General features: G+C 43.2%; 1 protein-coding gene across 3 annotated transcripts in view; it reads left to right on the top strand.

The window, feature by feature from the left end:
• Positions 1-25,195, top strand: part of CNNM4 (cyclin and CBS domain divalent metal cation transport mediator 4) — a 178,242-nt gene that overhangs the window by 76,705 nt on the left and 76,342 nt on the right. For all 3 annotated transcript variants that reach the window (XM_030201667.1, XM_030201666.1, XM_030201665.1), the window contains exon 2: positions 19,380-19,523. In XM_030201667.1, coding sequence (XP_030057527.1) covers positions 19,380-19,523 — 144 coding nt within the window. The remainder of the gene's footprint in view (positions 1-19,379; positions 19,524-25,195) is intronic.

The following is a 25,195-nucleotide window of genomic DNA, read 5'->3' as shown; positions in this document are numbered from 1 at the left end:
ACACAATACTCCAGGTGCGGTCGCACCATGGAGCGATACAACGGCATTATAACATCCGCACACCTGGACTCCATACCCTTCCTAATAACACCCAACATTCTATTCGCTTTCCTAGCCGCAGCAGCACACTGAGCAGAAGGTTTCAGCGTATCATCGACGACGACACCCAGATCCCTTTCTTGATCCGTAACTCCTAACGCGGAACCTTGCAAGACGTAGCTATAATTCGGGTTCCTCTTACCCACATGCATCACTTTGCACTTGTCAACATTGAACTTCATCTGCCACTTGCACGCCCATTCTCCCAGTCTCGCAAGGTCCTCCTGTAATCGTTCACATTCCTCCTGCGACTTGACGACCCTGAATAATTTTGTGTCATCGGCGAATTTAATTACCTCACTAGTTATTCCCATCTCTAGGTCATTTATAAATACATTAAAAAGCAACGGACCCAGCACAGACCCCTGCGGGACCCCACTAACTACCCTCCTCCACTGAGAATACTGGCCACGCAATCCTACTCTCTGCTTCCTATCTTTCAACCAGTTCTTAATCCATAATAATACCCTACCTCCGATTCCATGACTCTGCAATTTCTTCAGGAGTCTTTCGTGCGGCACTTTGTCAAACGCCTTCTGAAAATCCAGATATACAATATCAACCGGCTCCCCATTGTCCACATGTTTGCTTACCCCCTCAAAAAAATGCATTAGATTGGTGAGGCAAGACTTCCCTTCACTAAATCCGTGCTGACTTTGTCTCATCAGTCCATGTTTTTGTATATGCTCTGCAATTTTATTCTTAATAATAGCCTCCACCATCTTGCCCGGCACCGACGTCAGACTCACCGGTCTATAATTTCCCGGATCTCCTCTGGAACCTTTCTTAAAAATCGGAGTAACATTGGCTACCCTCCAGTCTTCCGGTATTACACTCGATTTTAGGGACAGATTGCATATTTCTAACAGTAGCTCCGCAAGTTCATTTTTTAGTTCTATTAATACTCTGGGATGAATACCATCAGGTCCCGGTGATTTACTACTCTTCAGCTTGCTGAACTGACCCATTACATCCTCCAAGGTTACAGAGAATTTGTTTAGTTTCTCCGACTCCCCCGCTTCAAATATTCTTTCCGGCACCGGTGTCCCCCCCAAATCCTCCTCGGTGAAGACCGAAGCAAAGAATTCATTTAATTTCTCCGCTACGGCTTTGTCCTCCTTGATCGCCCCTTTAACACCATTTTCGTCCAGCGGCCCAACCGACTCTTTGGCCGGTTTCCTGCTTTTAATGTATCTAAAAAAGTTTTTACTATGTATTTTTGCTTCCAACGCTAATTTCTTCTCAAAGTCCTTTTTTGCCCTCCTTATCTCCGCTTTGCATTTGGCTTGGCATTCCTTATGATCTATCCTGTTAGTTTCAGTTGGTTCTCTTCTCCACTTTCTGAAGGATTGTTTTTTGGCTCTAATGATTTCCTTTATCTTACTGTTTAGCCACGCCGGCTGACGTTTAGTCTTTTTTCCCTTTTTTCTAATACGTGGAATATATTTGTCCTGAACCTCCAGGATGGTGTTTTTAAACAGCATCCACGCCTGATGCAAGTTTTTTACTCTGCGAGCTGCTCCTTTCAGTCTTTTTTTCACCATTTTTCTCATTTTGTCGTAATCACCTTTTCTATAGTTAAACGCTAGCGTACTTGATTTCCTAGTTTCACTTCCTTCAATGCCAATATCAAAACCGATCATATTATGATCACTGTTATCAAGCGGCCCTCGTATCGTTACCCCCTGCACTAGATCATGAGCACCACTAAGGACTAAGTCTAGTATTTTTCCTTCTCTTGTCGGCTCCTGAACTAGCTGTTCCATGAAGCTGTCCTTGATTTCATCAAGAAATCTTATGTCCCTTACGTGTACAGATGTTACATTAACCCAGTCTATATGCGGGTAATTGAAATCCCCCATTATTATTGTGTTGCCCAGTTTGTTTGCGTCCCTGATTTCCTTTAACATTTCCGCATCCGTCTGTTCGTCCTGGCCAGGCGGACGGTAGTACACTCCTATCACTATCCTTTTCCCCTTTGCACATGGAATTTCAATCCACAGTGATTCCAAGGAGTGTTTTGCTTCCTGCAGAATTTTCAATCTATTTGATTCAAGGCTCTCATTAATATACAATGCTACCCCTCCACCAATCCGATTCACCCTATCACTACGATATAATTTGTACCCCGGTATGACAGTGTCCCACTGGTTATCCTCCTTCCACCAGGTCTCAGAGATGCCTATTATATCTAATTTTTCATTTAGTGCAATATATTCTAACTCCCCCATCTTATTTCTTAGGCTCCTGGCATTCGCATATAGACATTTCAAACTATGTTTGTTGTTCCAGTTAAAAGTAAAGAGTGAAAGCAAAAGTGAGATGTGAAGCGCTGCGTACGACTGGTAGCGCTATGGAAATGATTTGTAGTAGTAGTAGTAAATGACAATTTCTTATTAAACCAAATGATACAGCAAAACCCATAACTACTACTACTGTATGCTACTATTTAACATTTCTAAAGTGCTACCAGGGTTACGCAGCGCTGTACAATGAAACAAAGGAGGACAGTCCCTGCTCAAAGGAGCTTACAATCTAAAGGACAAAAAGTGCAGTCAATCAAATTGGGGGCAGTCTGGATTTCCTGGATAGAGGTACAATGGTTAGGTGCCGAAAGCGACATTGAAGAGGTGGGCTTTGAGCAAGGATTTGAAGAAGGGCAGGGAGGGGGCTTGGTGTATGGGCTCAGGGAGTTTATTCCAAGCATAGGGTGAGGCAAGGCAGAAAGGTTGGAGCCTGGAGTTGGCGGTGGTGGAGACAGGTACTGAGAGGAGGGATTTGTCCTGTGAGCGGAGGGTACGGGTAGGAGCGTAAGGGGAGATGAGGGTAGAGAGGTAATGAGGGGCTGCAGATTGAGTGCATTTGTAGGTTAGTAGGAGAAGCTTGAACTGTATGCGGTACCTGATCGGAAGCCAGTGAAGTGACTTAAGGAGAGGGGTGATATGAGCATATCGGTCTAGGCGGAAGATAAGATGGGCAGCAGAGTTCTGAATGGATTGAAGGGGGGATAGATGGTTAAGTGGGAGGCCAGTGAGGAGTAGGGTGCAGTAGTCAAGGCGAGAGGTGATGAGAGAGTGGATGAGAGTTCGGGTGGTGTGCTCGGAGGTGAAGGGGCAAATTTTGCTATGTTATAGAGAAAGAAGCGACAGGTCTTGGCTGTCTGCTGGATATGGGCAGAGAAGGAGAGGGAGGAGTCGAAGATGACGGGGAGGATGAGGGTGTTGTCGACTGAAATAGAGAGTGGAGGGAGAGGAGAAGTGGGTTTGGGTGGAAAGACAATGAGCTCGGTCTTGGCCATGTTCAGTTTCAGGTGGCGGTTGGACATCCAGGCAGCAATGTCGGATAAACAGGACGATACTTTGGCCTGGGCTTCCACAGTGATGTCTGGTGTGGAGAGATAAAGCTGGGTGTCTTCATCATAAAGATGATATTGGAAACCATGAGATGAGATCAGCGAGCCCAAGGAAGAGGTGTAGATTGAAAAAAGAAGGGGTCCAAGCACAGATCCCTGAGGAACTCCAACAGAGAGTGGGATGGGGGTGGAGGAAGATCCATGAGAATGTACTCTGAAGGTACGGTGGGAGAGATAAGAGGAGAACCAGGAGAGGACAGAGCCCTGGAACCCAAATGAGGATAGTGCAGCAAGAAGTAAATTATGATTGACAGTGTCAAAAGTGGCGGATAGGTCGAGGAGGATGAGAATGGAGTAGTGACCTTTGGATTTGTTATTGCAAACCTTGTCATGCAAACAGTAGATCATCTCCTCATCTTAAATTTTACTATTCAGGGAATACTGCCTATGAGAACAGTGGAATTGCCTGTGTTTGTTTGAATTGATTACTGGTTTCCAGCCAAACAGAATAAAGTGGAGATGAAGCTGAAATTGGTTGCAGTTCTTGATGAACAAACATATGTCTCTATCACAACAGACTGACGGCCATCTGATGGATGGCCTTAAGAATATAAGAGTAGCCATATTTGGTCAGACCAATGGTCCATCTAGCCCGGTGTCCTGTTTCCAACAGTGGACAAGCCAGGTCACAAGTACCTGGTAGAAATCAAAATAATGGCAACATTCCATGCTACCAATCCCAGGGCAAGCAGTAGCTTCCCCATGTCTGTCTCAATAGCAGATTATGGATTTTTCCTCCAGGAACTTGTCCAAACCTTTTTTTAAATCTCAGATAAGCTAACTGCTGTTACTACATACTCCAGCAAAGAGTTCCAGAGCCTAACTATTTGTTGAGTGAAAAAAATATTTCCTCCTATTTGTTTTAAAAGTATGTCCATGTAACTTTCTTGAGTGTCCCCTAGTCTTTGTACTTTTGGAACGAGTAAATAATCGATTAACTTCTACTCGTTCTACACCACTCAGGATTTTATAGACCTTGATCATATCTCTCCTCATCCTTCTCTTTTCCAAGCTGAAGAGCCCTAAAATCTTTTTAGCCTTTCCTCAGTTAAGAGGAATTCCATCCCCTTTATCATTTTTGTCAATCTTCTTTGAACGTTTTCTAATTCCACTATATCTTTTTTGAGATACAGCAACCAGAACTGAATGCAATACTCAAGGTGAGGTTGCACCATGAAGCGATTCAGAGGCATTATAATATTTTCAGTCTTATTTACCATCCCTTTCCTAATAATTCTTGGCATCCTGTTTTCAGTTTTGGCCCCTGCTGCACACCAAGCAGAAGATTTCAGCGTATTATCTATATCAACACCTAGATCTTTTTCTTGGGTGCTGACCCCCAAGGTGGACCCTTATATTAGGTAACTATGATTTGGATTATTCTTCTCAATGTGCATCGCTTTGTAATTGTCCACATTACATTTCATCTGACATTTGGATGCCCAGTCTTCCAATTTCCTAATGTCTTTCTGCACTTTTTCACAGTCTGTATTTGTTTTAATAACCTTGAATAGTTTTGTGTCTTCCTCAGATTTAATCACCTCACATGACGTTCCAATTTCCATGTCTTTTTTAAATATGTTAAATAGCACCAGTCCCAGTGCTGATCCCTTTGGCACTCCATTATTCACCCTCCTCTGTTCAGAAAAATGGCCATTTAACCCTGCCCTCTGTGTTCTGTCCAATAACCAATTCCTAATCCACACCAGAACATTGCCTCCTATCCCATGACTCTTTAGTTTTCTCAGGAGTCTCTCATGAGGATCTTTGTCAAAAGCTTTCTGAAAATCTAGATACACTACATCAACCGGCTCACCGGTTTAGTCATGCCTTCAAAGAAATGAAGCAAATTGGTGAGGCAAGACTTCCCTTGGCTGAATCCATGCTGACTTTGTCCCATTAAGCCATGTTTATTTATGTTCCATAATTTTATTCTTTGTAATATTTTTTTTTCTTTTATTTTACCCAGCTCTGACATTAGGCTCACCAGTCTTTAATTTCCCGGATCACCCCTCGAACCCTTTTTAAAAATCAGTGTTACATTGGCCACCCTCCAATCTTAAGGTACTACGGATGTTTTAATGACAGGTTACATATTACTAATAGCATATTTCTTTCATTTCCCACACATTTGACAGTCTTTGCATCCGTTCTCAAAGATATTCAGAATTTGCCATCAGATGAAAAATTGTTAGAACAACAACAGACAGTGATTCCAATGTTGTGAAAGCCTTCTCTGTAATTGGACATTGTAATTATGATAAAGAATAGGAGGATGCAATTCAACAACATGACTTCTGATGTAGAAAATGACAATGATGATGATAAAGTGTTCTTTGTTATATGGAAATCCAAGTGTTTCAGACAGATTTCCTTAATAACCTGCAGACCAAGTCAGAAGACATCAGTAATACTGTAGCCTGGCATAATCTAAGGAAACTGTTTATCAGACAGAGCAATCCATTTCCTGCCAGTGCAGTTGAACAAGTGCAAGGTGATGCATGTGGGAAAAAAGAACCTGAATTATAGCTACATCATGCAAGGTTCCACGTTAGGCGTTATGGACCAAGAAAGGGATCTGGGTGTCATCGTTGATAATACACTGAAACCTTCTGCTCAGTGTGCTGCTGCGGCTAGGAAAGCGAATAGAATGTTGGGTATTATTAGGAAAGGTATGGAAAACAGGTGTGAGGATGTTATAATGCCGTTGTATCGCTCCATGGTGCGACCGCACCTTGAGTATTGTGTTCAATTCTGGTCGCCGCATCTCAAGAAAGAAATAGTAGAATTGGAAAAGGTGCAGTGAAGGGCGACTAAAATGATAGCGGGGAAGGGACGACTTCCCTATGAAGAAAGACTAAGGAGGCTAGGGCTTTTTTTGGAAAAGAGACTGCTGAGGGGAGATATGATAGAGGTATATAAAATAATGAGTGGAGTGGAGCAGGTGGATGTGAAGCGTCTATTCACGCTTTCCAAAAATACTAGGACTAGGGGGCATGCGATGAAACTACAGTGTAGTAAATTTAAAACAAAGCGGAGAAAATATTTCTTCACCTAACGCATAATTAAACTCTGGAATTCGTTGCCGGAGAACGTGGTGAAGGCGGTTAGCTTGGCAGAGTATAAAAATGGGTTGGACGGTTTCCTAAAGGACAAGTCCATAAACCACTACTAAATGGACTTGGGGAAAAATCCACAATTCCAGGAATAACATGTATAGAATGTTTGTACGTTTGGGATGCTTGCCAGGTGCCCTTGGCCTGGATTGGCCGCTGTCGGGGACAGGATGCTGGGCTCGATGGACCCTTGGTCTTTTCCCAGTGTGGCATTACTTATGTACCTTTTAACTGTGCTGATTTTAATAATGATCTACAAGTGCACTCGTATGAGTGACAGTTTCAAAATTCAGTTTTACTAAAAGCCAAGTGGATTGAATTGTAAAGTAATAAAGTTGTTGGGATAAAAATGTTAACAATAGTTGCATTCATTGTAGTTGCGGTGATTTTGCTTTTGTCTTATCCACAAGGAGGGTGAGCCCTTAGGTCCCGCAAGGCCCAGAAGGACCTCAAAGGACAGCCGTGCAACCCCAAGTCTTCACCCGCGGCGACCGCCGTTTACCAAGGGTTGAGCCCCCAGCTGCAGGCGGTCAACGGGACTTCAGGAACCGCGGGGTTGACGGACTGACCTGGCTGGAACCGGGAGAGAAGCGGGCAGGTGGCAAGAAATGTCCACAAACTGGCAGCAGATCAGGGCAGACAGCAACTGCGAAGTCGGAGTCAGACAAGAGGTCAAGGCAGGCGGCTAGTAGAGGGGTCAAAGTCAGGCTAGAGGTCTAGGCAGGCAGCTAGGCAGGGATAACCAGGAAACAGTCCAACATCCAGAAACAGCAACACCAGGGAAACAACGAAACTCAGGAACCACAGAGAATGGCCTCGGGAACAGAACCTGAAGCAAAGTGCTAGCTCAGTTCCCTTCCTTAAATACAGTACAACATCAGCCGCCCCGCCCCCGTAGGTGTAGCCGACCAATCCGGCCCTGGGTACCGGCAGAGCCCCTCTGGCTCTGTCCGATTTCCCAGGCGGGACCACCAACTTGGCCTCCCAATCCAACACCTCAGAGGCGGAGCTCCGGGCCCTCCCGCCCGGGAGGGAAGAAGACGCCGACCATCGCACCTCGGCGCCGCCTCCTTCGGCGGCGCGAACATAGCCCCCACATCCGGCGACCGAGAGACCGGCGGCCGCAGTCGCCGGCCTCCGGCCTCGGTCCCGGCTGGCACAGCCATCCCTGCAGCGGCCCCCGGCTCCCCGCCGAGGCCTCCGGACTGCTACCCCTCGCCGCGGAGGACGCTGGCTCCCGCCCCCCGTGGCGGAGGAGCAGGTAGGAGCGCGGGACGCGACAGCTTTATACTGAAAACATATTATATTAGGCAATAAATTTTATAAAAAACATTTTTTAAATGTGTTCTTCGCTGTACTTTTACTTAAGTATTAAAATATACATTTATTTTAACTTAAGTACTTTGAACAAAACTGACTACCAGTGTATTACTTGGTTATCTTGTCTGTTCTAGCCCGTGGGGCTAATTGTATAAGGGGTTTTGCACGCATAGAAGGCGTCTTAGAAAATTACCCCATGTGTACAAGTAAATGTAGTGACCAGAAGGATATGTATGTTTGAGGGAGGAGTTTTGACAGAGTGCAGACAAGTATGCTCGCTAGGTTATAAACTATTTCACCTATGTACATCAGCTGCATACATTTACACCTGCTCTGAGCTGGTGTAAATGTACACAGCCACATTTCAGCCATGATTTTCACTGCTTTTGTAATATTATTTTAGACATGTAGGTACCTCTGTGTCTTTTATAAAATAGCCTAAAAATGGGCACCTACTACTTGGCCTTCCAGCCTAAGTGGCCTGTTATGAAATTACTCTTTACATGTCTGCAGTATCCTGGGATGCTTCCCTTTTCCTGTTGCTTAGTCAGTTGAATCCGTGTTCAGTGATGTAATGAAATAACTGGATGTTCAGAGGCATGCGTAATGACGACGGTTACTATCACCACTACCACTTCTGTGTGTATGCATCGATCAGCATGGTCAAAATCAGTAATTTCACGGACAAAACAGTTCATTTTTAAGGGCATGTCTTTTTTTTGCTTCTAAAAACTTTGGTCTGGCTTTCCTTCAGTCCTGTACGTCTCTGCACTGTCCACTTAGCAGAATATTTTAAATGATCAGTTGTTTGCATAATAAAAACGTTAGTGTTAGTCTGACATAACAAGAATGAAAGAGGTAGGTGGAACCTTACAGACTAACACATTTGAAGCATAAGCATTCAAAGACCATGCATTAGATGAAGTGGATTCTGGCCTTCAAAAGTTCATGCCTCAGTCAATTGGTTAGTCTGCCTCTCTCAGTTGTTTGCATAGTGAGCTAAAGATTGATCTGTAACAACCACAGTACACAGAAAACAGGTCGAGAGTGAGAATGTGGAATGTGATAGAAAGAGAGCAGAGCTATGGGTCAATTGTGATTTTAAAATAAAAAATATATATTTTGTATGCTTTCATAAGGGTCATGGACTTGATATACCGCCTTTCTGTGGTACTACAACAAAAGCAGTTTACATATTCTATTCAGGTATTTTCTCTGTCTCTACTGGGTTCACAATCTAGGTTTATGTGCATGGGGCAATGAAGGGTTAAGCGACTTTGCCCAGGGTCACAAGGAGCTGCAGCGGGAATTGAACCCAGTTTTAAAAGAATAAATGAAACTGTAGTCAAGCAATTAAATCACACCAACAAATAACCACTTTAAGTGAGCCAGAAAACAAAAATGTAAGAACTGTGGGAGGAAAAGCCTCAGATCACAGGTTGGAACTGCTTCTTTTCTCACAACCCTAAATGGGGAAACCTCATAGGCATAAAAACCTCCCATTGAAATAAAATCAAATTTTTATGAAACTTTTTATAAATTTACTGAAAAATTCACTTAGCAAAACCATCTCAGAACAATAAGGAGCAGAATGTTGGCCATCGTTTCACCTGCAATAGGTTGCTTCAGGGTGTTAGGGACCATTAATCCTAAAAATAAATAAACAGTTCAAATAGTCTAACCAGACTTTGTAGTTTAGGTGGTTGCTTGTCCTTAAGATTTATATAGGACAAAAGACTCAACAATTTAAAGTTTGTATGGGGGAACATAAAAGTTGCCTGAAAAGAAACCATCTTAAAAAGCCCATGGTGCAACATTGTGTAGAGCATAAACATCAGTTTTCTGTTCTGAGATGCTGTGTAGTGGATCATGTGTCAGCGCCCCTTTTGGAGGGTGACAGAAGATGTTGTCTAGGTATGGTCCCGGGTCCAGTTCACAGAGGTAGTAGGTTCGTAGAGGCAGTGGGTTCCCAAAGAATACACAATCCACATGGGTTTGGATATATATAGAAAGTATATTGTATTTACATATATAGGATCACAGCACTTAGTACAGGTAAATATTACAATGCTGTATTTGTGTGTGGGTTTAGATGGGAATCAATGAGAGAAAGGTAAGGATGGGGTTGTGCAGAGAAAGAGAAAAAGAGCTTTGGGGTAGGGCTGAAGAAGAAGGGGGGAGCAGAGAAAGAAAAGCGAGAGCAGAGCCATGTGCTCTGGGGCTCAATATGGTGGTGTGCAGAGAAAGAAAGAAAGAAAAGCTGAGCAGAGCCATGTGGTCTGGTTTATGTACCTCAGGATCAGAGAGGGATCAACTAACTTCTTTCCTTCCCAGCCTGTGTTATCAGCTATTTCCTTTACAAACTCCAGTTTAATTTCCTGATGCAAGGAAGGTAAGCATTTTCACAGGTTTTACTCTTTGAAGTCCCTAGTTTTGGAGCCTATCTGTCTGGCATTCTTTGTTCTCAGAAAGCCCTGCTCCCAGATGCCCAGAGAGGACAAAGGTATGTTAATTAGGGGTAGTTGAGAAACAAAAGGGCTAGCAGGCAGCTGGGCAACATTTGGTCCATTTGCCATCCTCAGAGCTTCCTGAGGGAGGGGGAGTTATCAGAGGTCCATTTGCCATCCTCATAGCTTCCTGAGGGAGGGGGGAGTTATCAGAAGCTGGTTTAATAATCCTGACATCCAGCAATCCTGACAGAGATTACTTCAGTGTGAGCAAGAGTGGATTTTTAGGTTATGATCAGAGGAACCACTAGGTCTTAACACTAAAATTGAATGGCAACATTTTTTCTGAAGATTGTACTATTTATTTTCATTATGTCAGACTCTTTAGTTTCCAGGTTAGTATCCCGTGTCATGGGAAATGACGTCAGTTGCTGAGTTAAAAATGAAAGTAGCTTGATTGGTGGCCATGTTTGTTGGAGCAGGAACAGATGAGTGGCATACTGGTTTAATAGTAAGCAACGATTTAGAACCATTTTTTGTTAAAGAAAAATGTTTTGAAATATTGGTTAAAATATTTGAATTTGTTTATTTTTAGGATTAATGGCCCCTAACACCCTGAAGCAGCCTTTTGCAGGCAAAACGATGGCCATCATTGGTGGGACCCGGCTTTATTAATTCTGCTTCTTATTGTTCTGAGATGTTTTGCTAAGTTCATTTTTCATTTGAGTTTTAAAAAGTTTCATAAAACATTGATGTTATTTAAGTGGGAGGTTTTTTTGCTTATGAGGTTTCCCTGTTTAGGGTTGTGAGAACAGAAGCAGTTCCGACCTGGGATTAGAGGTTTTTCCTCCCACTGTTTTTAGTTTTTTGTTTTCTTGTTCATTTACAGTGGTTATTTGTTGGTGTACTTGAACCCAGCTCCCCAGGTTCTCAGCCCATTTCACTAACCATTAGGCTACTCCTCCACGTTTCATATTATGTCAAATGTATCCACAACAGAAAAGGAGGTTATCAATACAAAACTAGCAGACTGTAGATTAAAAAAAAAAATCAGGATTTAGCAAATCTGATGGTGACAATATTTAAGGTGAATCCTTTAAAAAAAATGTTTAATCTTCCAGTTATGTCTTACCTTTTTTTGGCATCCAGCTAAATTGGAACCAGGACTGGGGTGTGGCACCATGGGCCTTCATTCAACACCACCTGGGGATTTCTCCCTCCAATATAGCTAGTCTGGTCATTATAGGAACGGTCCTGTTCCAGAGCCATGTAGAACCCTGCAATCATGAATCCTGAATCCATTTATTAGCTATTACGTTTTAAGCAGTGACTATACAACACTCTTCCTCTCTGCAAGGGCTCTGAATGTTGCATCTGTAGCATCCTCTGGTGATCTTGGAACAGAAATCCCAAGTTTAATCCCCAAGTCTGGACCTTGCTCTTGGCAGTCCAAAGCACTGTCTTCGAGCCATCGGATAGGTGAAAATGACTTTTTTTTAAAGCATATCTATATAAATAATTCACACCTGCAACATTTTGAAGCTCACTCTGTGGGAGAGAAACACTGAAGCCCTGCAGTGTTGGTAGGCTAGGCTGTCAGCAACACTCACGCTCACTCATGCACCACTCACTGTCACTCATAGACCCGCCCTCAGCCACGCCCCATCCGCACATAATTCACAACCCCAATGTTCTAAATGAAGCCACCACTGGAAGTTGAGGCATCGAGATATCCGCTTTCCCCATGAGTGTGTGCCCCGCCCTCGCGTCACTACGTGATGATGACGATGAGGGCGGAGCACTGACACTCGACGAAACGCCATCTCCCCCTGCCCCTCGGCGGCCATTTTTCTGACGGAACCCGCATCACGGAGCGCCAGCAGCGGACAGGCGCCTGGAGGGGGGCTGAGGGACAGCTGGGTCGGTGGCCATGGGTGACTGCAGGGGGGCCTGGGGAACAGGAGGCTCGCAGGACAACAAAACCTTGCTAGGGCCCGTTTCATCTTTCACTGAAACGGGCCTTTTTTACTAGTTTCTAATGGAAGTGGAGTGGAGGAGTGGCCTAGTGGTTAGGGTGGTGGACTTTGGTCCTGGGGAACTGAGGAACTGAGTTCGATTCCCACTTCAGGCACAGGCAGCTCCTTGTGACTCTGGACAAGTCACTTAACCCTCCATTGCCCCATGTAAGCCGCATTGAGCCTGCCATGAGTGGGAAAGCGCGGGGTACAAATGTAACAAAAAAATAGGGGGATAAATTGTTACAATAACTTTCCAAGAAGGTACTAGAGCTTGAGCATAGCAGCACCTCAAGGCACTTCTATTCAGATTTTTGCAATATTTCTTTCTCGTTGACATTGCTGTAAAAGACTTGGGTGGGCAGTTTTCATCTTGATGCTTAGTGCTTAGGACGTTTTCCTGCAGACATTGTACCAGTTTGAAAGAGAGAGAGTACAAGATACTTTCCCTTTGCAAACTGCCGTAGAAATTTTGCACCTGCTATTTCTGCAGATACATTTTCCCTTGAAATAACATGCACAGATTTGAAAATGTAATGTGTTATTTCCTTCATCTGATGTGAACACAGTTCCAGAGGTATGTGTCTTTGACACCTACACATCCATCTAGGAGACTCTTCACTAGGGGCCCTGTTTACTAAGGCATGCTAACATTTTTAGTGGATGCTAACAGTGTAGACGCCCATAGGAATATTATGGGCATCTACACAGCGCGTGCTAAAAACCCTAACGTGCCTCTAGCTCGGCTTAGTAAACAGGGCCCTAGGTGTTTAATGTGGTTTTTTAAACATACACTGTGAAAACTGTAAGGCTGTTTATAGCTATTCTGCATATTGTTTTAGCTGATCTGCAAGGCTTCGTTCTGTGAGTCTGATGTCCTGCATGCACAACGTGAAGGATGTCAGAAACAGAAGGATGCCTTTTGCGGAAAGAAGAGGACCTCGGCTGGCGGGGTTGGGGTCCCCCGCCAGCAAAGGTAGGCGACGGCGGGAGGGAGGGGTCGAGAGGGTTGTGGGGGGGGGGCAAAGTTGGCGGGGCGGGGGTTGGTGGCGCCGGGGGGGGGGGGCTAAAATGTGCCCCCTCACCTCGGGCTCTGGATCTCCCTCCCGCCGTTCTGGCTATGCCCCTGGTTAAATGACTTGCAAGAGTCACAAGGAGCTTTGGGGGGGGGGGGGGACCTATACCTTTAATTATGCTATTAATCGTGTTTAAAATTTTAATTGAAATGTGGCCTTATATTAGTGCAATGCTGTTAGCTCATGGTAAGAACCACATGAAACACCTAATATGGAAATTCCTATTAGATGACATGATGTGAGTGGGGACTGCACTTTGCAGTAATTGCAGAGATTGGTTCTTTGCATGAACTATTAATGTAGTAAATAATGCAGTGCAGTTAGCCACAGCTTCAGAGATGGAGGAGCTAATGGCATTTTGTGTTATCGACCAAGCGGTTAACGTTTGGTAGGGACCGTTGCTTTGGGTTAATTGCATGTCTGCCTTCCCCAAATGATGGAAATCCCCCCCCCACCACCACCCCTAAAGTTAACACAGGGAGTTTGCACTTCACGTGCCTTCATTTTGATTATTAGTGCACATTTAGGTGTAAAACCTTGGTAGAAGTTAGTAAATAGGCCCCTTGGATAAGGGCTGGGCAGTGTTCAGACAGCCAGTTTACAAGGGTAAGTCAGTATTTACCTAAGTAAATGGCGACTGAAAATTTATTTATTTATTTATTTACGCCTTTTTGAAGGAATTCACTCAAGGCGGTGAACAGTAAGAATAGATCAAACATGAGCAGTAGGCAAAAATATTCAAACAACAATACAAAGTATGGCATGGTATACTACTTGCAATGACAACACAATATGTACTAGAACATTATAATTGGTAGTGAGGGGTAAGGCAATGTTGTATCATATAGATGAGTAAGAAAGTAGGAAGAATTAGAAAGTAAGGTGATTGATTTGAAGAAAGTTGCACGTGAGGTCAGAGAGATGGTTAAATATTATCTCAGCTAGGGTAGGAGTGGATACAAATTGTCCTCTTAATATATCACACTTTTTGTCTTGATTGAGTACTGTTGTACCATGGTCTGTATATTTCAGACATCTTGTTTCGCATTTTGATAAAATAACAAAATTCTCATTAGGTCATCTTGAAATTTGTCTAGTAGCAGTTTCTTCCTGGATGTGTGTTCATAAGGAAGGGAGTCAAAAATGATGTCACATACCATATATGCAGTTGGGTGTGATGTCACGGATGACCTTTGTGCTCTGATTCTTATTAATGTGGCCGATTTTCAACAGAAGAGCTGGAAGACCAGTGAAAAGCTTGACTGGAGTGTTGCTGTAGGATGAATAGTAACTAATGGTTGTATCCACTGGTGGAGCACACTAGCTGGCCCTCACAACAGGAAGCAGCAAATGTATGATAAAAGGGATTGCTGGGCCAAAATCTGGCTGGTTTATTTTTCTTATTCTGTGACAAGTGGATGCTTGTAAATTGTTAATTTAAATCTATTTAACAATTTACAAGCATCCACTTGTCACAGAAACAGAAGGTAATATTGTGCTATAGGAAATGTACAAAAAAAGAAGAAAAAAACCCCTAAATAAATTTAGCAAAGAAAAAAGGCACAAAACTGCTTGCACAAAAGCATAAACAAAAGCAGAATAAGGTCAAAAAGGTTTATTGGAACAATACCCAACGTGGCCACGTTTCGCCCTCAGGCTGCGTCAGGGGTAAAACTAAAAACAAAACAAAATTCAATAAGACCATACATACAAATAATATAACATTCTGCTTCCAAAACCAATGTGAAATATACTATGCTAGAAACGTATATAGATCATTACCATACATTTAAATGCATATCATGAAAACATGTACAGATCACACATACAATTCTAAAATCACATATATAGTTCCAAAATCATATATATATTGTAACAACCTTTAATAATTAAGATAAATGAGATTAAGAAGTATATATATAAAAACCAATAAAATGACAATCTATTGATATGTCATATAGATGGTCATTTTATTACTCGTGCGTTGTAATCATGTCTCTGTAGTGTGTTTGTGATTGTCTTTGTTAAATATATGCCTTATATAAGGGGAAGCATTGTATTACACATCATTGTACACCGTAGGCAGTTGAAAACTGGAATATGTTACCCTGAGACGTGGGAGAAGAGTGAGAATTCTTCATGGCTCTCACTTTTCAGAGCCCTGTTCTCATGCTCATTTTGGTACTTCTGCAGCTGCAGGTCCCTACCATATGTTCACCAGTACCGGCAGAGGTTTACCAGTGCTGAGATGTTTACTAGAGAGAAAATTTAGCTTGCTTGGAGCTCGTTGTTCTTGTCACAATTTGCCTACATATTTGCAGCAGACTTCTGCAATCAAAGTTGTGTAGTTAATCCTCCATTGCCATCTAAGTAATAAGTTTAAAGGATGTGGACCTTTTTTGTGTTTGGGGGAGGGGATCTGTGCTGGGATCCTAGCAATTTGAACATTAATATGTAACTCTCAGATGATTTTTCTTTTTCTTTTTTTTGTCCCCTACTGCTTCCACTGTTCATAGTCCGGTCTGGTCATTGCAGCAAGGGTCCCAAGGCCAGCGGCCATATACCAGGGCTATTTCCAGAATACTGTATCTTGGTCTCTAAATCTGCTCACCAGATGTTGCTTTTACTGATCTTCAGGTTGCAGCACCCTCAGCCCTGGGTGACCCAGCATGTGAAAGACCTGAAGTAGGTGCCCTGTATGTGGTAGCAGACAATGCTGCCATAGAACCACTGGGCTAGCCCGCTAAGAGACCTTGTTAAATTTAGGAGTGTTTTAATCCTTACTTGACACAGACATGTAAGGTCTCTTGTAAACCAGCTGTTGCAGAGTCCATAGTGCAAAGGAAAATGACTTTCTAAGCTTTCTCTGGGCAGTGCAGAAAGTACGATACATTCTTAGTCCCTATTCTAATAGCACTAGGGAACTCCAGGCTGTTCCATTCTTGCAGATGATGTCATCAAGTCCTCAGACAGACTAGAGCAGTAATTATCTGTTGTGGTGCCAGCCTAACTAGAAAGAAAGAAATGATGTGGAAATTTGAGTACATTGATACGATGATTCTGTGGTGCCCACATGGCTGGAATCTTGGTTGTGAGAGTTGAGGAAGGGACCAATGAAGGAGCTGGCACAGACATTGTGATGAACTCTTGAGAAAACTCACTCATTAGATGAACGGAGACAGGGTGAGGGGGAGAATAATGGAGACCAATTTTGTGAATGAAGGAGATTTTCTCACGCTACCTGAACTCTGGTTTGCCAGATGACCCTAGCTCTTCCGTTAGTAGAATCAAAACATTGGTTTATATGTATTGCAATAAAATCATTACATTGTTCATGTATTTTGGAGTGCCTTGCTATTTCCTATTACTGCCGTGAAAAGCCAGAACTCAGATTTTAGTATGAATCAAATTTCTCAAATTCACTTAAAGTGACAAATTGATTCCAGTACACAATAAACATCACACCTACATACTAATAAAAGATAAAATTGATTTCTTTTATGCAATTCTTGACCAAAATTAGTTTTTAGACTTGGATGGTGAAGCCCTTCAGCCTGCAGACTGCACACTGTTTTCAGAACAGTGCTGATTGAAAGCTTTTTATTCCAACCTTCCATCCACCCCCTCCTTTTCAGTCTTTCATGGTCATCAGGGATAGACCTGATTTTGGCCATGTTATCTTTTGTATTTGTAGTTCTCATTTCTCTAGGGGAACATAGCATAACAAGCCTGTAGGTAGAATGGGGTAGAATCGAACTAGGTACAGCCATCTAATGAACCACACCTGCACATCTTGAAGGAATAAGGAGGGATTTCTATGTCTGTGTTCTGTAACTGTGAAAGTGATCCTAGCCGGTTAATGAATACCTGAATGCTTGTGCCTGGTGGGGAATGTTTTTGAAGGCTGTAGGATATAATAATAACCAAAAGTCTGTCCAAATTTTATCCTAGTATCTCATTTACATGAGACCTATCGCATGTTGATGGTACAGGCATGTGCATTGCAGATCACTTGAGCTGGGCTGAATTCATATTTTTCATGAATAAGCTGTTTCCACCCCTCCCCATCTCCAAGGTACTGGCTTGGGTGATGGGCATCCACCCCTTTTTTTTGATCACTTTCCTTTCCTTGCTTCCAGTTCCAGAGCAGTGTGAAGAGCCGACCCAGCTAGTGGCTTCAGTTCAGCTCGGTGTCCATCAGCAACTTCAGTCTGAGCTCCAGGTCTGTTTCCAATTCTAGGTCAGGCTGCCATGAAAGGGAAATTCAGAGACTCACTCCTTTGGGAGCTATGTTGGGAACGTTGTTCTGTTTGGTAGTCTTGTTTGGGATTAATGGAATTTGTTTTTATTTGGTGGATGGGGTACGGTATTTCTTGTTTATATTCTTCTGCAAGAGAAGGTGATTTGAATATTAGTGATACTATTGTATGTTATACTGAATCTGATATTACATTTTTTTGTCGGAACTTTTTTTTTTTTGCATGCTATAATTGTGTTGCAGACCGCTCTGGGCCTTGTTTGAGAAGGGCAGGTGTATAAATATGAAATGGTTGATCTCTCTGTGTCTTACTGCCTTCTTCGTTCTCTTTCCTGCTATAAAGACCTTTTTCCCTCAGTAGGTGTATCTTGTGATATCCTGCCACCTCACCTACCCCTTTCTAACCCTATTTCAGGGTCAGTGAGCCCAGGGAGGGCTGTCACACTGCAACAAATCCTGTGATAGTGAGAGTTGTTTTTAAGGAGTCCTGGATCTTGTGGCACTCTTAAGTACAATGAGGAAAGAAAACCTGGTATCAAGCAGCACAGGGCAGGCTGAATAAATGAATGAGGAGGGAAAGGGAAATGGGATTTGATATACCGCCTTTCTGAGGTTTTTTGCAACTACATTCAAAGCGGTTTACATATATTCAGGCACTTATTTTGTACCAGGGGCAATGGAGGGTTAAGTGACTTGTCCAGAGTCACAAGGAGCTGCAGTGGGACTCGAACTCAGTTCCCCAGGATCAAAGTCCACTTCACTAACCACTAGGAGGATTTGAGGGTCAGATAAATTTTAAGTCAAGGGTGGTTAGTCACTTGAAATTATAAAATACCAAGAGCGTGTGGAAGGGAAGGTGTTAGAATGAAGGCTTGAACAACTTTGAGATCATCATTTCATGTTTATCCCGGGTCTGTGGGATCCCAGGTCTGGCAGGGATTTCAGGATTGGGGAAAACATGCTGGGATCCAAGATCCTAAGACTATATTCATTAAGTATTTCTGTGGTTTAATAGTGGAGACGAGATTCTGGGTTGGGGCCTCCCAGGTTCTATGTAATTACAGACCTAGTAATTACAATTTGTGTAATTCCATAATTACTGGCAGTATTATGGCTTCCTTTAGGAGGACCTGCTGCTTGTGTTTATACAGCTATCACAGTGGGAGGTACAGTACAGGCAAATGTTGCATTCTGTGCTGAGTTTCTTCCTGCTCCTAGAAGTTAACCCACTTTTCAACTAGTGTCAGATGAAGAGCTTCAGTGTGTTCCATTAGCACATGCAAGAAGGAAAAAGTAAGGGCAATCCAGTGAGCTGATTTTGAGACTAGAGAGAGCACAATGTTAATCCACCACAACTATAGAGTTAACTTGTACAGGGCTGCGAAATGGGACTGAACTACAAGAATACAAGGGGAGGGGGTGATGGGTGGTGAATGGATCCATCACTAAGTTAAACTGCTGAGGTGCAGGAGGAAAGCGAAGGTATATGAAGTTGGGGAAGGGGGTGAATCAGTATAGGAATATTACAGGGCTGAGAACTAGAGTGAGTTTTCTTTCCATTGAAAAATGTAGTTCCTTTTCTTTTCTGCAACTTGCTGTTTTAATTTTTGTGGCTTTTCTTCTAACCTTTTCTCAGGCAAGTCACATCTGGCCATTGTTCAGAAGGTAAATAATGAGGGCGAAGGAGACCCATTCTATGAGGTCGTTGGGCTTGTGACCCTGGAGGATGTCATTGAGGAGATCATCAAATCAGAGATCCTAGATGAGTCGGATATGTACAGTGAGTATTCTGGGCAGCTGCCATCCTACCTGTTTATGATACTTTTTTTTTACACGTGAAATGTAAATCTCTCTTTTCCCCTTTCCCACACAGCAGTGCAGCAAAACTGGCATGTCAATAGATTAATTGAATCATTGGATCTGTTTAATAGTGTTTTACTCTTGGGGGCACGCTGTTGCCAAACGTACCTCAAGTAACATCACACACACATGTTGGTTTGTAATTAGAGTGTGCTGTACGTGACAGGCAAGCATGCATCATACAGACCTGTGTGTGTGTAATGTGATCAGTGATAGTATAGGTCACATGAGGTTCAGATCATTATAGAATTTATAGATTGAATAAGTTCTGCCTTTGGGCTTTGGCCTCTTTCCCCACAGAGGTATGAATCAACCCTTCTGGTGCTTGAATTCAAGCCATATTGTTACATTCTCTCTCAAAGTTCAATGTAGTTCTCTGGGGGCTGTTCCAGTGACTTGTGGGGGGTTTATTGGTTACAGTTGTATAGTTGAATGTCACAGTTTTAAGACTAATAAAAGATGTACACACTTGGGGTTTAGTCATTTACTGATGGTAGCATCAGGTCCTACTTAGAGAGGTAGCATGTTCCAGGTCTCCTAATACTGTATACTCTTGAAATTCTACATTTTTCTCAAAAATGTGTAGGGATTTTGAATGAACATCCTTAGTTTGGAAAATACACTGATGATCTGTAGGGCCTGTGCAAGAGAATTAGGATGTTGAACTTTTAGCCTTTCTCTGCTGTCCCTTCCACCCATCTCCTGACTTGTAAATTAGTATGAATACAGGTTATTTTTTCTTGAAAAGAAATACATAATAGTATAGTAGATGATGGCAAGAAAAGACCAATTAACCCATCCAGTTTGCTCAGATGTTCTGCTCTACATTATTAAAGATAGAATCCAGCTACCATCTGAAGAAGCAGAGGCATTACTAGATGCTTTAGACTTGGAGCTCCCTCTTGATATTTAAACTCAACAATCGCGATAAGCCACTTCACTTCCCCTTCATCCCTCAGACAATCCAGTAAAAACAGAGAATCCAAATGTAACTGGAAGCATGCTAGTCTAACAATGTGCACTAACCAAACAGGCAAGCACACTGCTCTGGAAGAGACAAGAGGATACCGGCTGATTTCTACATGACTGGTGGTGTGCACCCAGTTACTTAGAGAGTTGCTTTCACCAGCTCTGTTCCACTTGGTGAAATAGCCCTTATTTTGACAGATTTTTTTTAACCTTCCGCTGCTGCTTCATATAACAACAATTTAAAAAAATGTATATAATTCATACAATAACGTAATGCTAAAAATTACATTCCAGTCATGGGATTCCTGGATGACTGAAGTGTTTGATTAGATTAGCATAAGAATTGCCTATGTATATTATATATGAGCTTTTGAAACCACAGAAGTCCCTTCTTCAAACATGACAAATGAGGACAGAGACCAATATGGTCTTGATAATACATTTACAGTAGTTTTGGATAAAACCTAAAATTCTAATAAAAGCTTTCACAACCTACAAAGAATTCAGTTTACTCCAGGAGACATAAAGCTACTAGATTAAAATCTATCTACTTAAAATGAAACTAAAATGCATTTCTCTACCTTTGTTGACTGGGTAGGGGCTTATCTAATTGCGCTGGGTCATGTATTTTTTTTTCCAGATTCTCCATTACATTTTACTTTCTTTTTTCTTTCTCTGTTCATCAACCAAGTCAGTCTTTGACATTGATCATTCCCATTCATTTTATTTTCCTCTATTTCTCTCTTCTGCCTCTAAATCTCTCTGTTTCATCACCATTTTTAAATCTCTCCATCCATTCTCACGTGGATGTCACCCCTCCTCCTCAGCATTTGGCCTCCCAAATTCTCCCTTTCATTTCCCTCTCATAGGATTGTTCTCCTTAAGTCTCTTGCTGTTAGGGGTCGATGATCAGTTCTCTGCACTGTTCCCGAACAACGCTGTAAAACAGCACAGGGAAAGAACTCCCTTATGAGCAACGCTAATAACATGCAAATATAAGCACGATAGCGTTGCTCAAAGTGGGAAAGTACAGGAGGATTGTGCCTGTGCATGCATTCAAGGCACAGTCCTCCCGCAGAAGTTTGATAGGTCTGGGGAAAGAGTAGTGCTAGACCATCAGGGGTAGCTTTTGCGGGAGGCTGGGCCAGGCCTGGCAAGGGTCCCACTGGACCACCAGGGTTGAATGTATTTGCAGTGAGGGGTCTGGGGGTTCACCGGACCTCCAGGCCCTTGTGTTTGGGGGGTGGGCCTGGAAGAATGCAAATGCACGCTGAACAGGATCTCTCCATTCCTACACAATGCCCTGGGAAACTCTAATGCCAGCTCCAAGCTGGCATAGGGTTTGCCACAGGAGCAGTGCCCTTGTTTAGCATGCTGCCCACTGAGCATTGAATAGGAATATTATGGCCATGCTTAGCATGCATTTGCATGCTATTGGCATTCAGAGCCAGCAAATTCATTATTTCACGCACTCACCGGCTCTGAATATTTTGCGGTAGCAAATGCGGGCGCTAGTCCAGCACTAATGGTCTCTAGTGCTCGTATTTACTTCTGAGCATCAGGGCCTTAGTTCCCTTCTTAGCCATAAAGGTTAGGGCTTTAAATCAAATGTGGACGTTGTTTAAAAATACAATCATGGAATCCTGGTTATTTCTTATTTTGGGTTGTAAGGAGTTCTGTTTCCTAGGTAAGTGAAGTCTGCAGAGTGGACAGTTTTGTAGGTCACTTTTTTTGCAATTTTGGAAGTGTAGTCTGACTCTGAGATAGTTTTCTTGCTTCATATTTTGCGTTTCATTATTAACGGTACCATATGGTCTGGAACTGTGCTAGTTAGGATTTGAAAGATAAAGGTAAATAATTATGTGCTCAGTAAAGTTTGCGAGTACAGATATCTACATTAACAACTGTGGTAACTTCTCATAAGGAAGCAATTCATGCCTGTAACCTCAAGTAAAAGAAAAAAATTTTAAAAATTGGAACTGGAAGAGGCTATTTTGATCAAGGTTGGTGGAAGCATTGAAAGCTTTGGCAACAAATAGGAATCTTTGATTTGTTAATTTCCCGAAAGCACTCTGTCACAAAAAGGAAATTTAGGAAAATATATGGTGGAGAACTTTAATTTGGCTCCTGCATCTATATCACTTATTATATGTCCCGTTCATTAAATATGAGACTTTAGTCACGGAACAGAGTTCAATTTCATCTCATAGATTAGATGCTTCTAATCATTTGGACACCCCAAGAAGAAACTACACTATCCAGCTTATTTTTGAAAGAGAAAGACGCCCATATTTCGACCCAAATCAGGAGATGGGAGCCTTTCTCCCATGGGCGCCCAAATCGTTATAATCGAAAGCCGATTTTGGGCGTCTCCAACTGCAATCTGTCGCGGGAACGGACAAAGTTGACAGGGGCGTGTCGGAGGAGTGGTGAAGGCGGGACTGGGGAGTGTTTATCAGCCGAGGAGAGATGGGTGCGCTCGGACGATAATGGAAAAAAGAAGGGCGCCAGAAGCGAGAATTTGGGCCACTTTTTCTGGACCTTTTTCACGAACAAGTCCCCAAAAAGTGCCCCAACCTCCCAGATGACCGCCGGAGGGAATCGGGGATGACCTCCCCTGACTCCCCCAGTGGTCACTAACCTCCTCCCACCCAAAAAAAAGAAATTAAAAAAATTTTTCCCAGCCTGTATGCCAGCCTCAAATGTCATACCCAGCTCCATCACAGCAGTATGCAGGTCCCTGGAGGAGTTGTTAGTGGGTGCAGTGGACTTCAGCCAGGTGGACCCAGACCCATCCCCCCCCCCCCACCTGTTACACTTGTGCTGGTAAATGGGAGCGCTCCAAACTACCCCCAAAACCCACTTTACCCACATCTAGGTGCCCCCCTTCAGCCATAAGTGCTATGGTAATGGTGTAGATTTGTGGGCAGTGGGTTTTGGGGGGGATTTGGGAGGGCTCAGCACCCAAGGTAAGGGAGCTATGGACTTGGGAGATATTTTAATTTTTTTTTTAATTGTTACAAGTGCCCCCTAGGTTGCCCGGTTGGTGTCCTGGCATGTGAGGGGGACCAGTGCACTACAAATCCTGGCCCCTCCCACGACCAAATGCCTTGGATTTGTTCGTTTTTGAGTTGGGCGCCTTCGGTTTCCATTATCGCTGAAAAACGATACCGCCCAGCTCAAATCCGCACAAATCGGATGCATTTGCCCGGCACAAACCGTATTATCGAAATAAAGATGGACGCCCATCTTTTTCGAAAATACGGTCTGTTCCGCCCCTTCACGTACCCATTCTCGGAGATAGACCACCATGGAGATGGGCATTCATGTTCAATTATGCGCCTCCACGGCTACTCTGCTTGTTAAGATTTGCCTACGAGTGACTCTGATTTGGTGTTATGATTATTTCAAGTATGGGCATGTTTTATTTTAGAATACTCAAGCATCAGTATTTTCTGACGTAGCCAGGGATAAGGAGAAAATCAGTTTTTTTACCTTGATTCCTCTCCTTCTATAGGAATTTTTTGAGCCATCTTAATTGGCTGTTAGCTCAAATGGCTATTTTCTTAAGTGATGAATGCCCTTGATCTACTCCAGATATGTGTTGGATTATTTCACTAGTTATTTTTCTGTAGTGATTGTATGTATTCTTCGGTGCTTCTCTTTGAGATGCTGTCCACCTGCCCCCCCCCCATATAATGGACTTTAGTTACAGTATTTTTATGAGGCTTTTGTCTTTAGGTGTTTTATTTTTCTTGGAGCATGTAATTGCTTTATTTTTTCCTGTAGTTTCTATCAAGTGAGTTCCTTCTTGTTACTTTAAGTTGAATTAAAAACAGAGAAACAACAAAGATCTGTAAATATATATATATAATAGAGCATAAAGTGTATCCTTCAAAGAATGGAAAAAGGATTCGAATGAAGAAAATAAGAAGCAGTATAAGCAGTGTCAAGCCAGGGGGGACAAAATTCCCCAGGCCCGAGCCTCCAAGGGGGGGCCCGGTGTCGCAGTCCCACCCGCCCTCCGTCGTCGACCGGCTGCCACCGGGCCGGGCCATCTGCATTGAAATCACAGCGCCTCTCACCTCCATCTGAAAGCACTGCAGGCAGCAACTGATCGCCTCCCTTTGGGCCTCCTTCCCTCCCTGTGTCCTGCCCTTGTCTGACGTAACTTCTGCGAGGGCGGGACACAGGGAGGGAAGGAGGCCCGAAGGGAGGCGATCTGCTGCTGCCTGCAGTACTTTCACACGGAGATAAGAGGTGCTGTGATTTCAATGCAGGGGACCCGGCCCAGTGGTGGACGGAGGGGGGAGCTGCGGTGCCGACCTCGGGGGGGGGGGGGGGGGCAGGGGTGACCTTGCCCCGGGCCCGGCCCAGTCTCTCGGCGGCCCTGTGTCAAGCTAGATGCAAAGCACGGATAAAAAAGGCTAAAAGGGAATATGGAAAAACTTGCCGTGGAGACAGAAACTAATAGTACACCTTTTTCAGGCACATCAGAAGCAGAAAGCTTGCGAGGGAACCCATGGGAGTGTTAGATCATAAAGGAGCAAAAGGGGCACTCAGGGAGAACAAGGCCATAGAGGAGAGAGAGAATGAATTTTTTGCTTCTGTCTTTACGGAAGA

The sequence above is a fragment of the Microcaecilia unicolor genome, chromosome 4, assembly GCF_901765095.1.
Source record: "Microcaecilia unicolor chromosome 4, aMicUni1.1, whole genome shotgun sequence".
Classification (NCBI taxonomy): Eukaryota; Metazoa; Chordata; class Amphibia; order Gymnophiona; family Siphonopidae; genus Microcaecilia; species Microcaecilia unicolor.
This window is presented reverse-complemented; position numbering and strand designations above follow the sequence as displayed.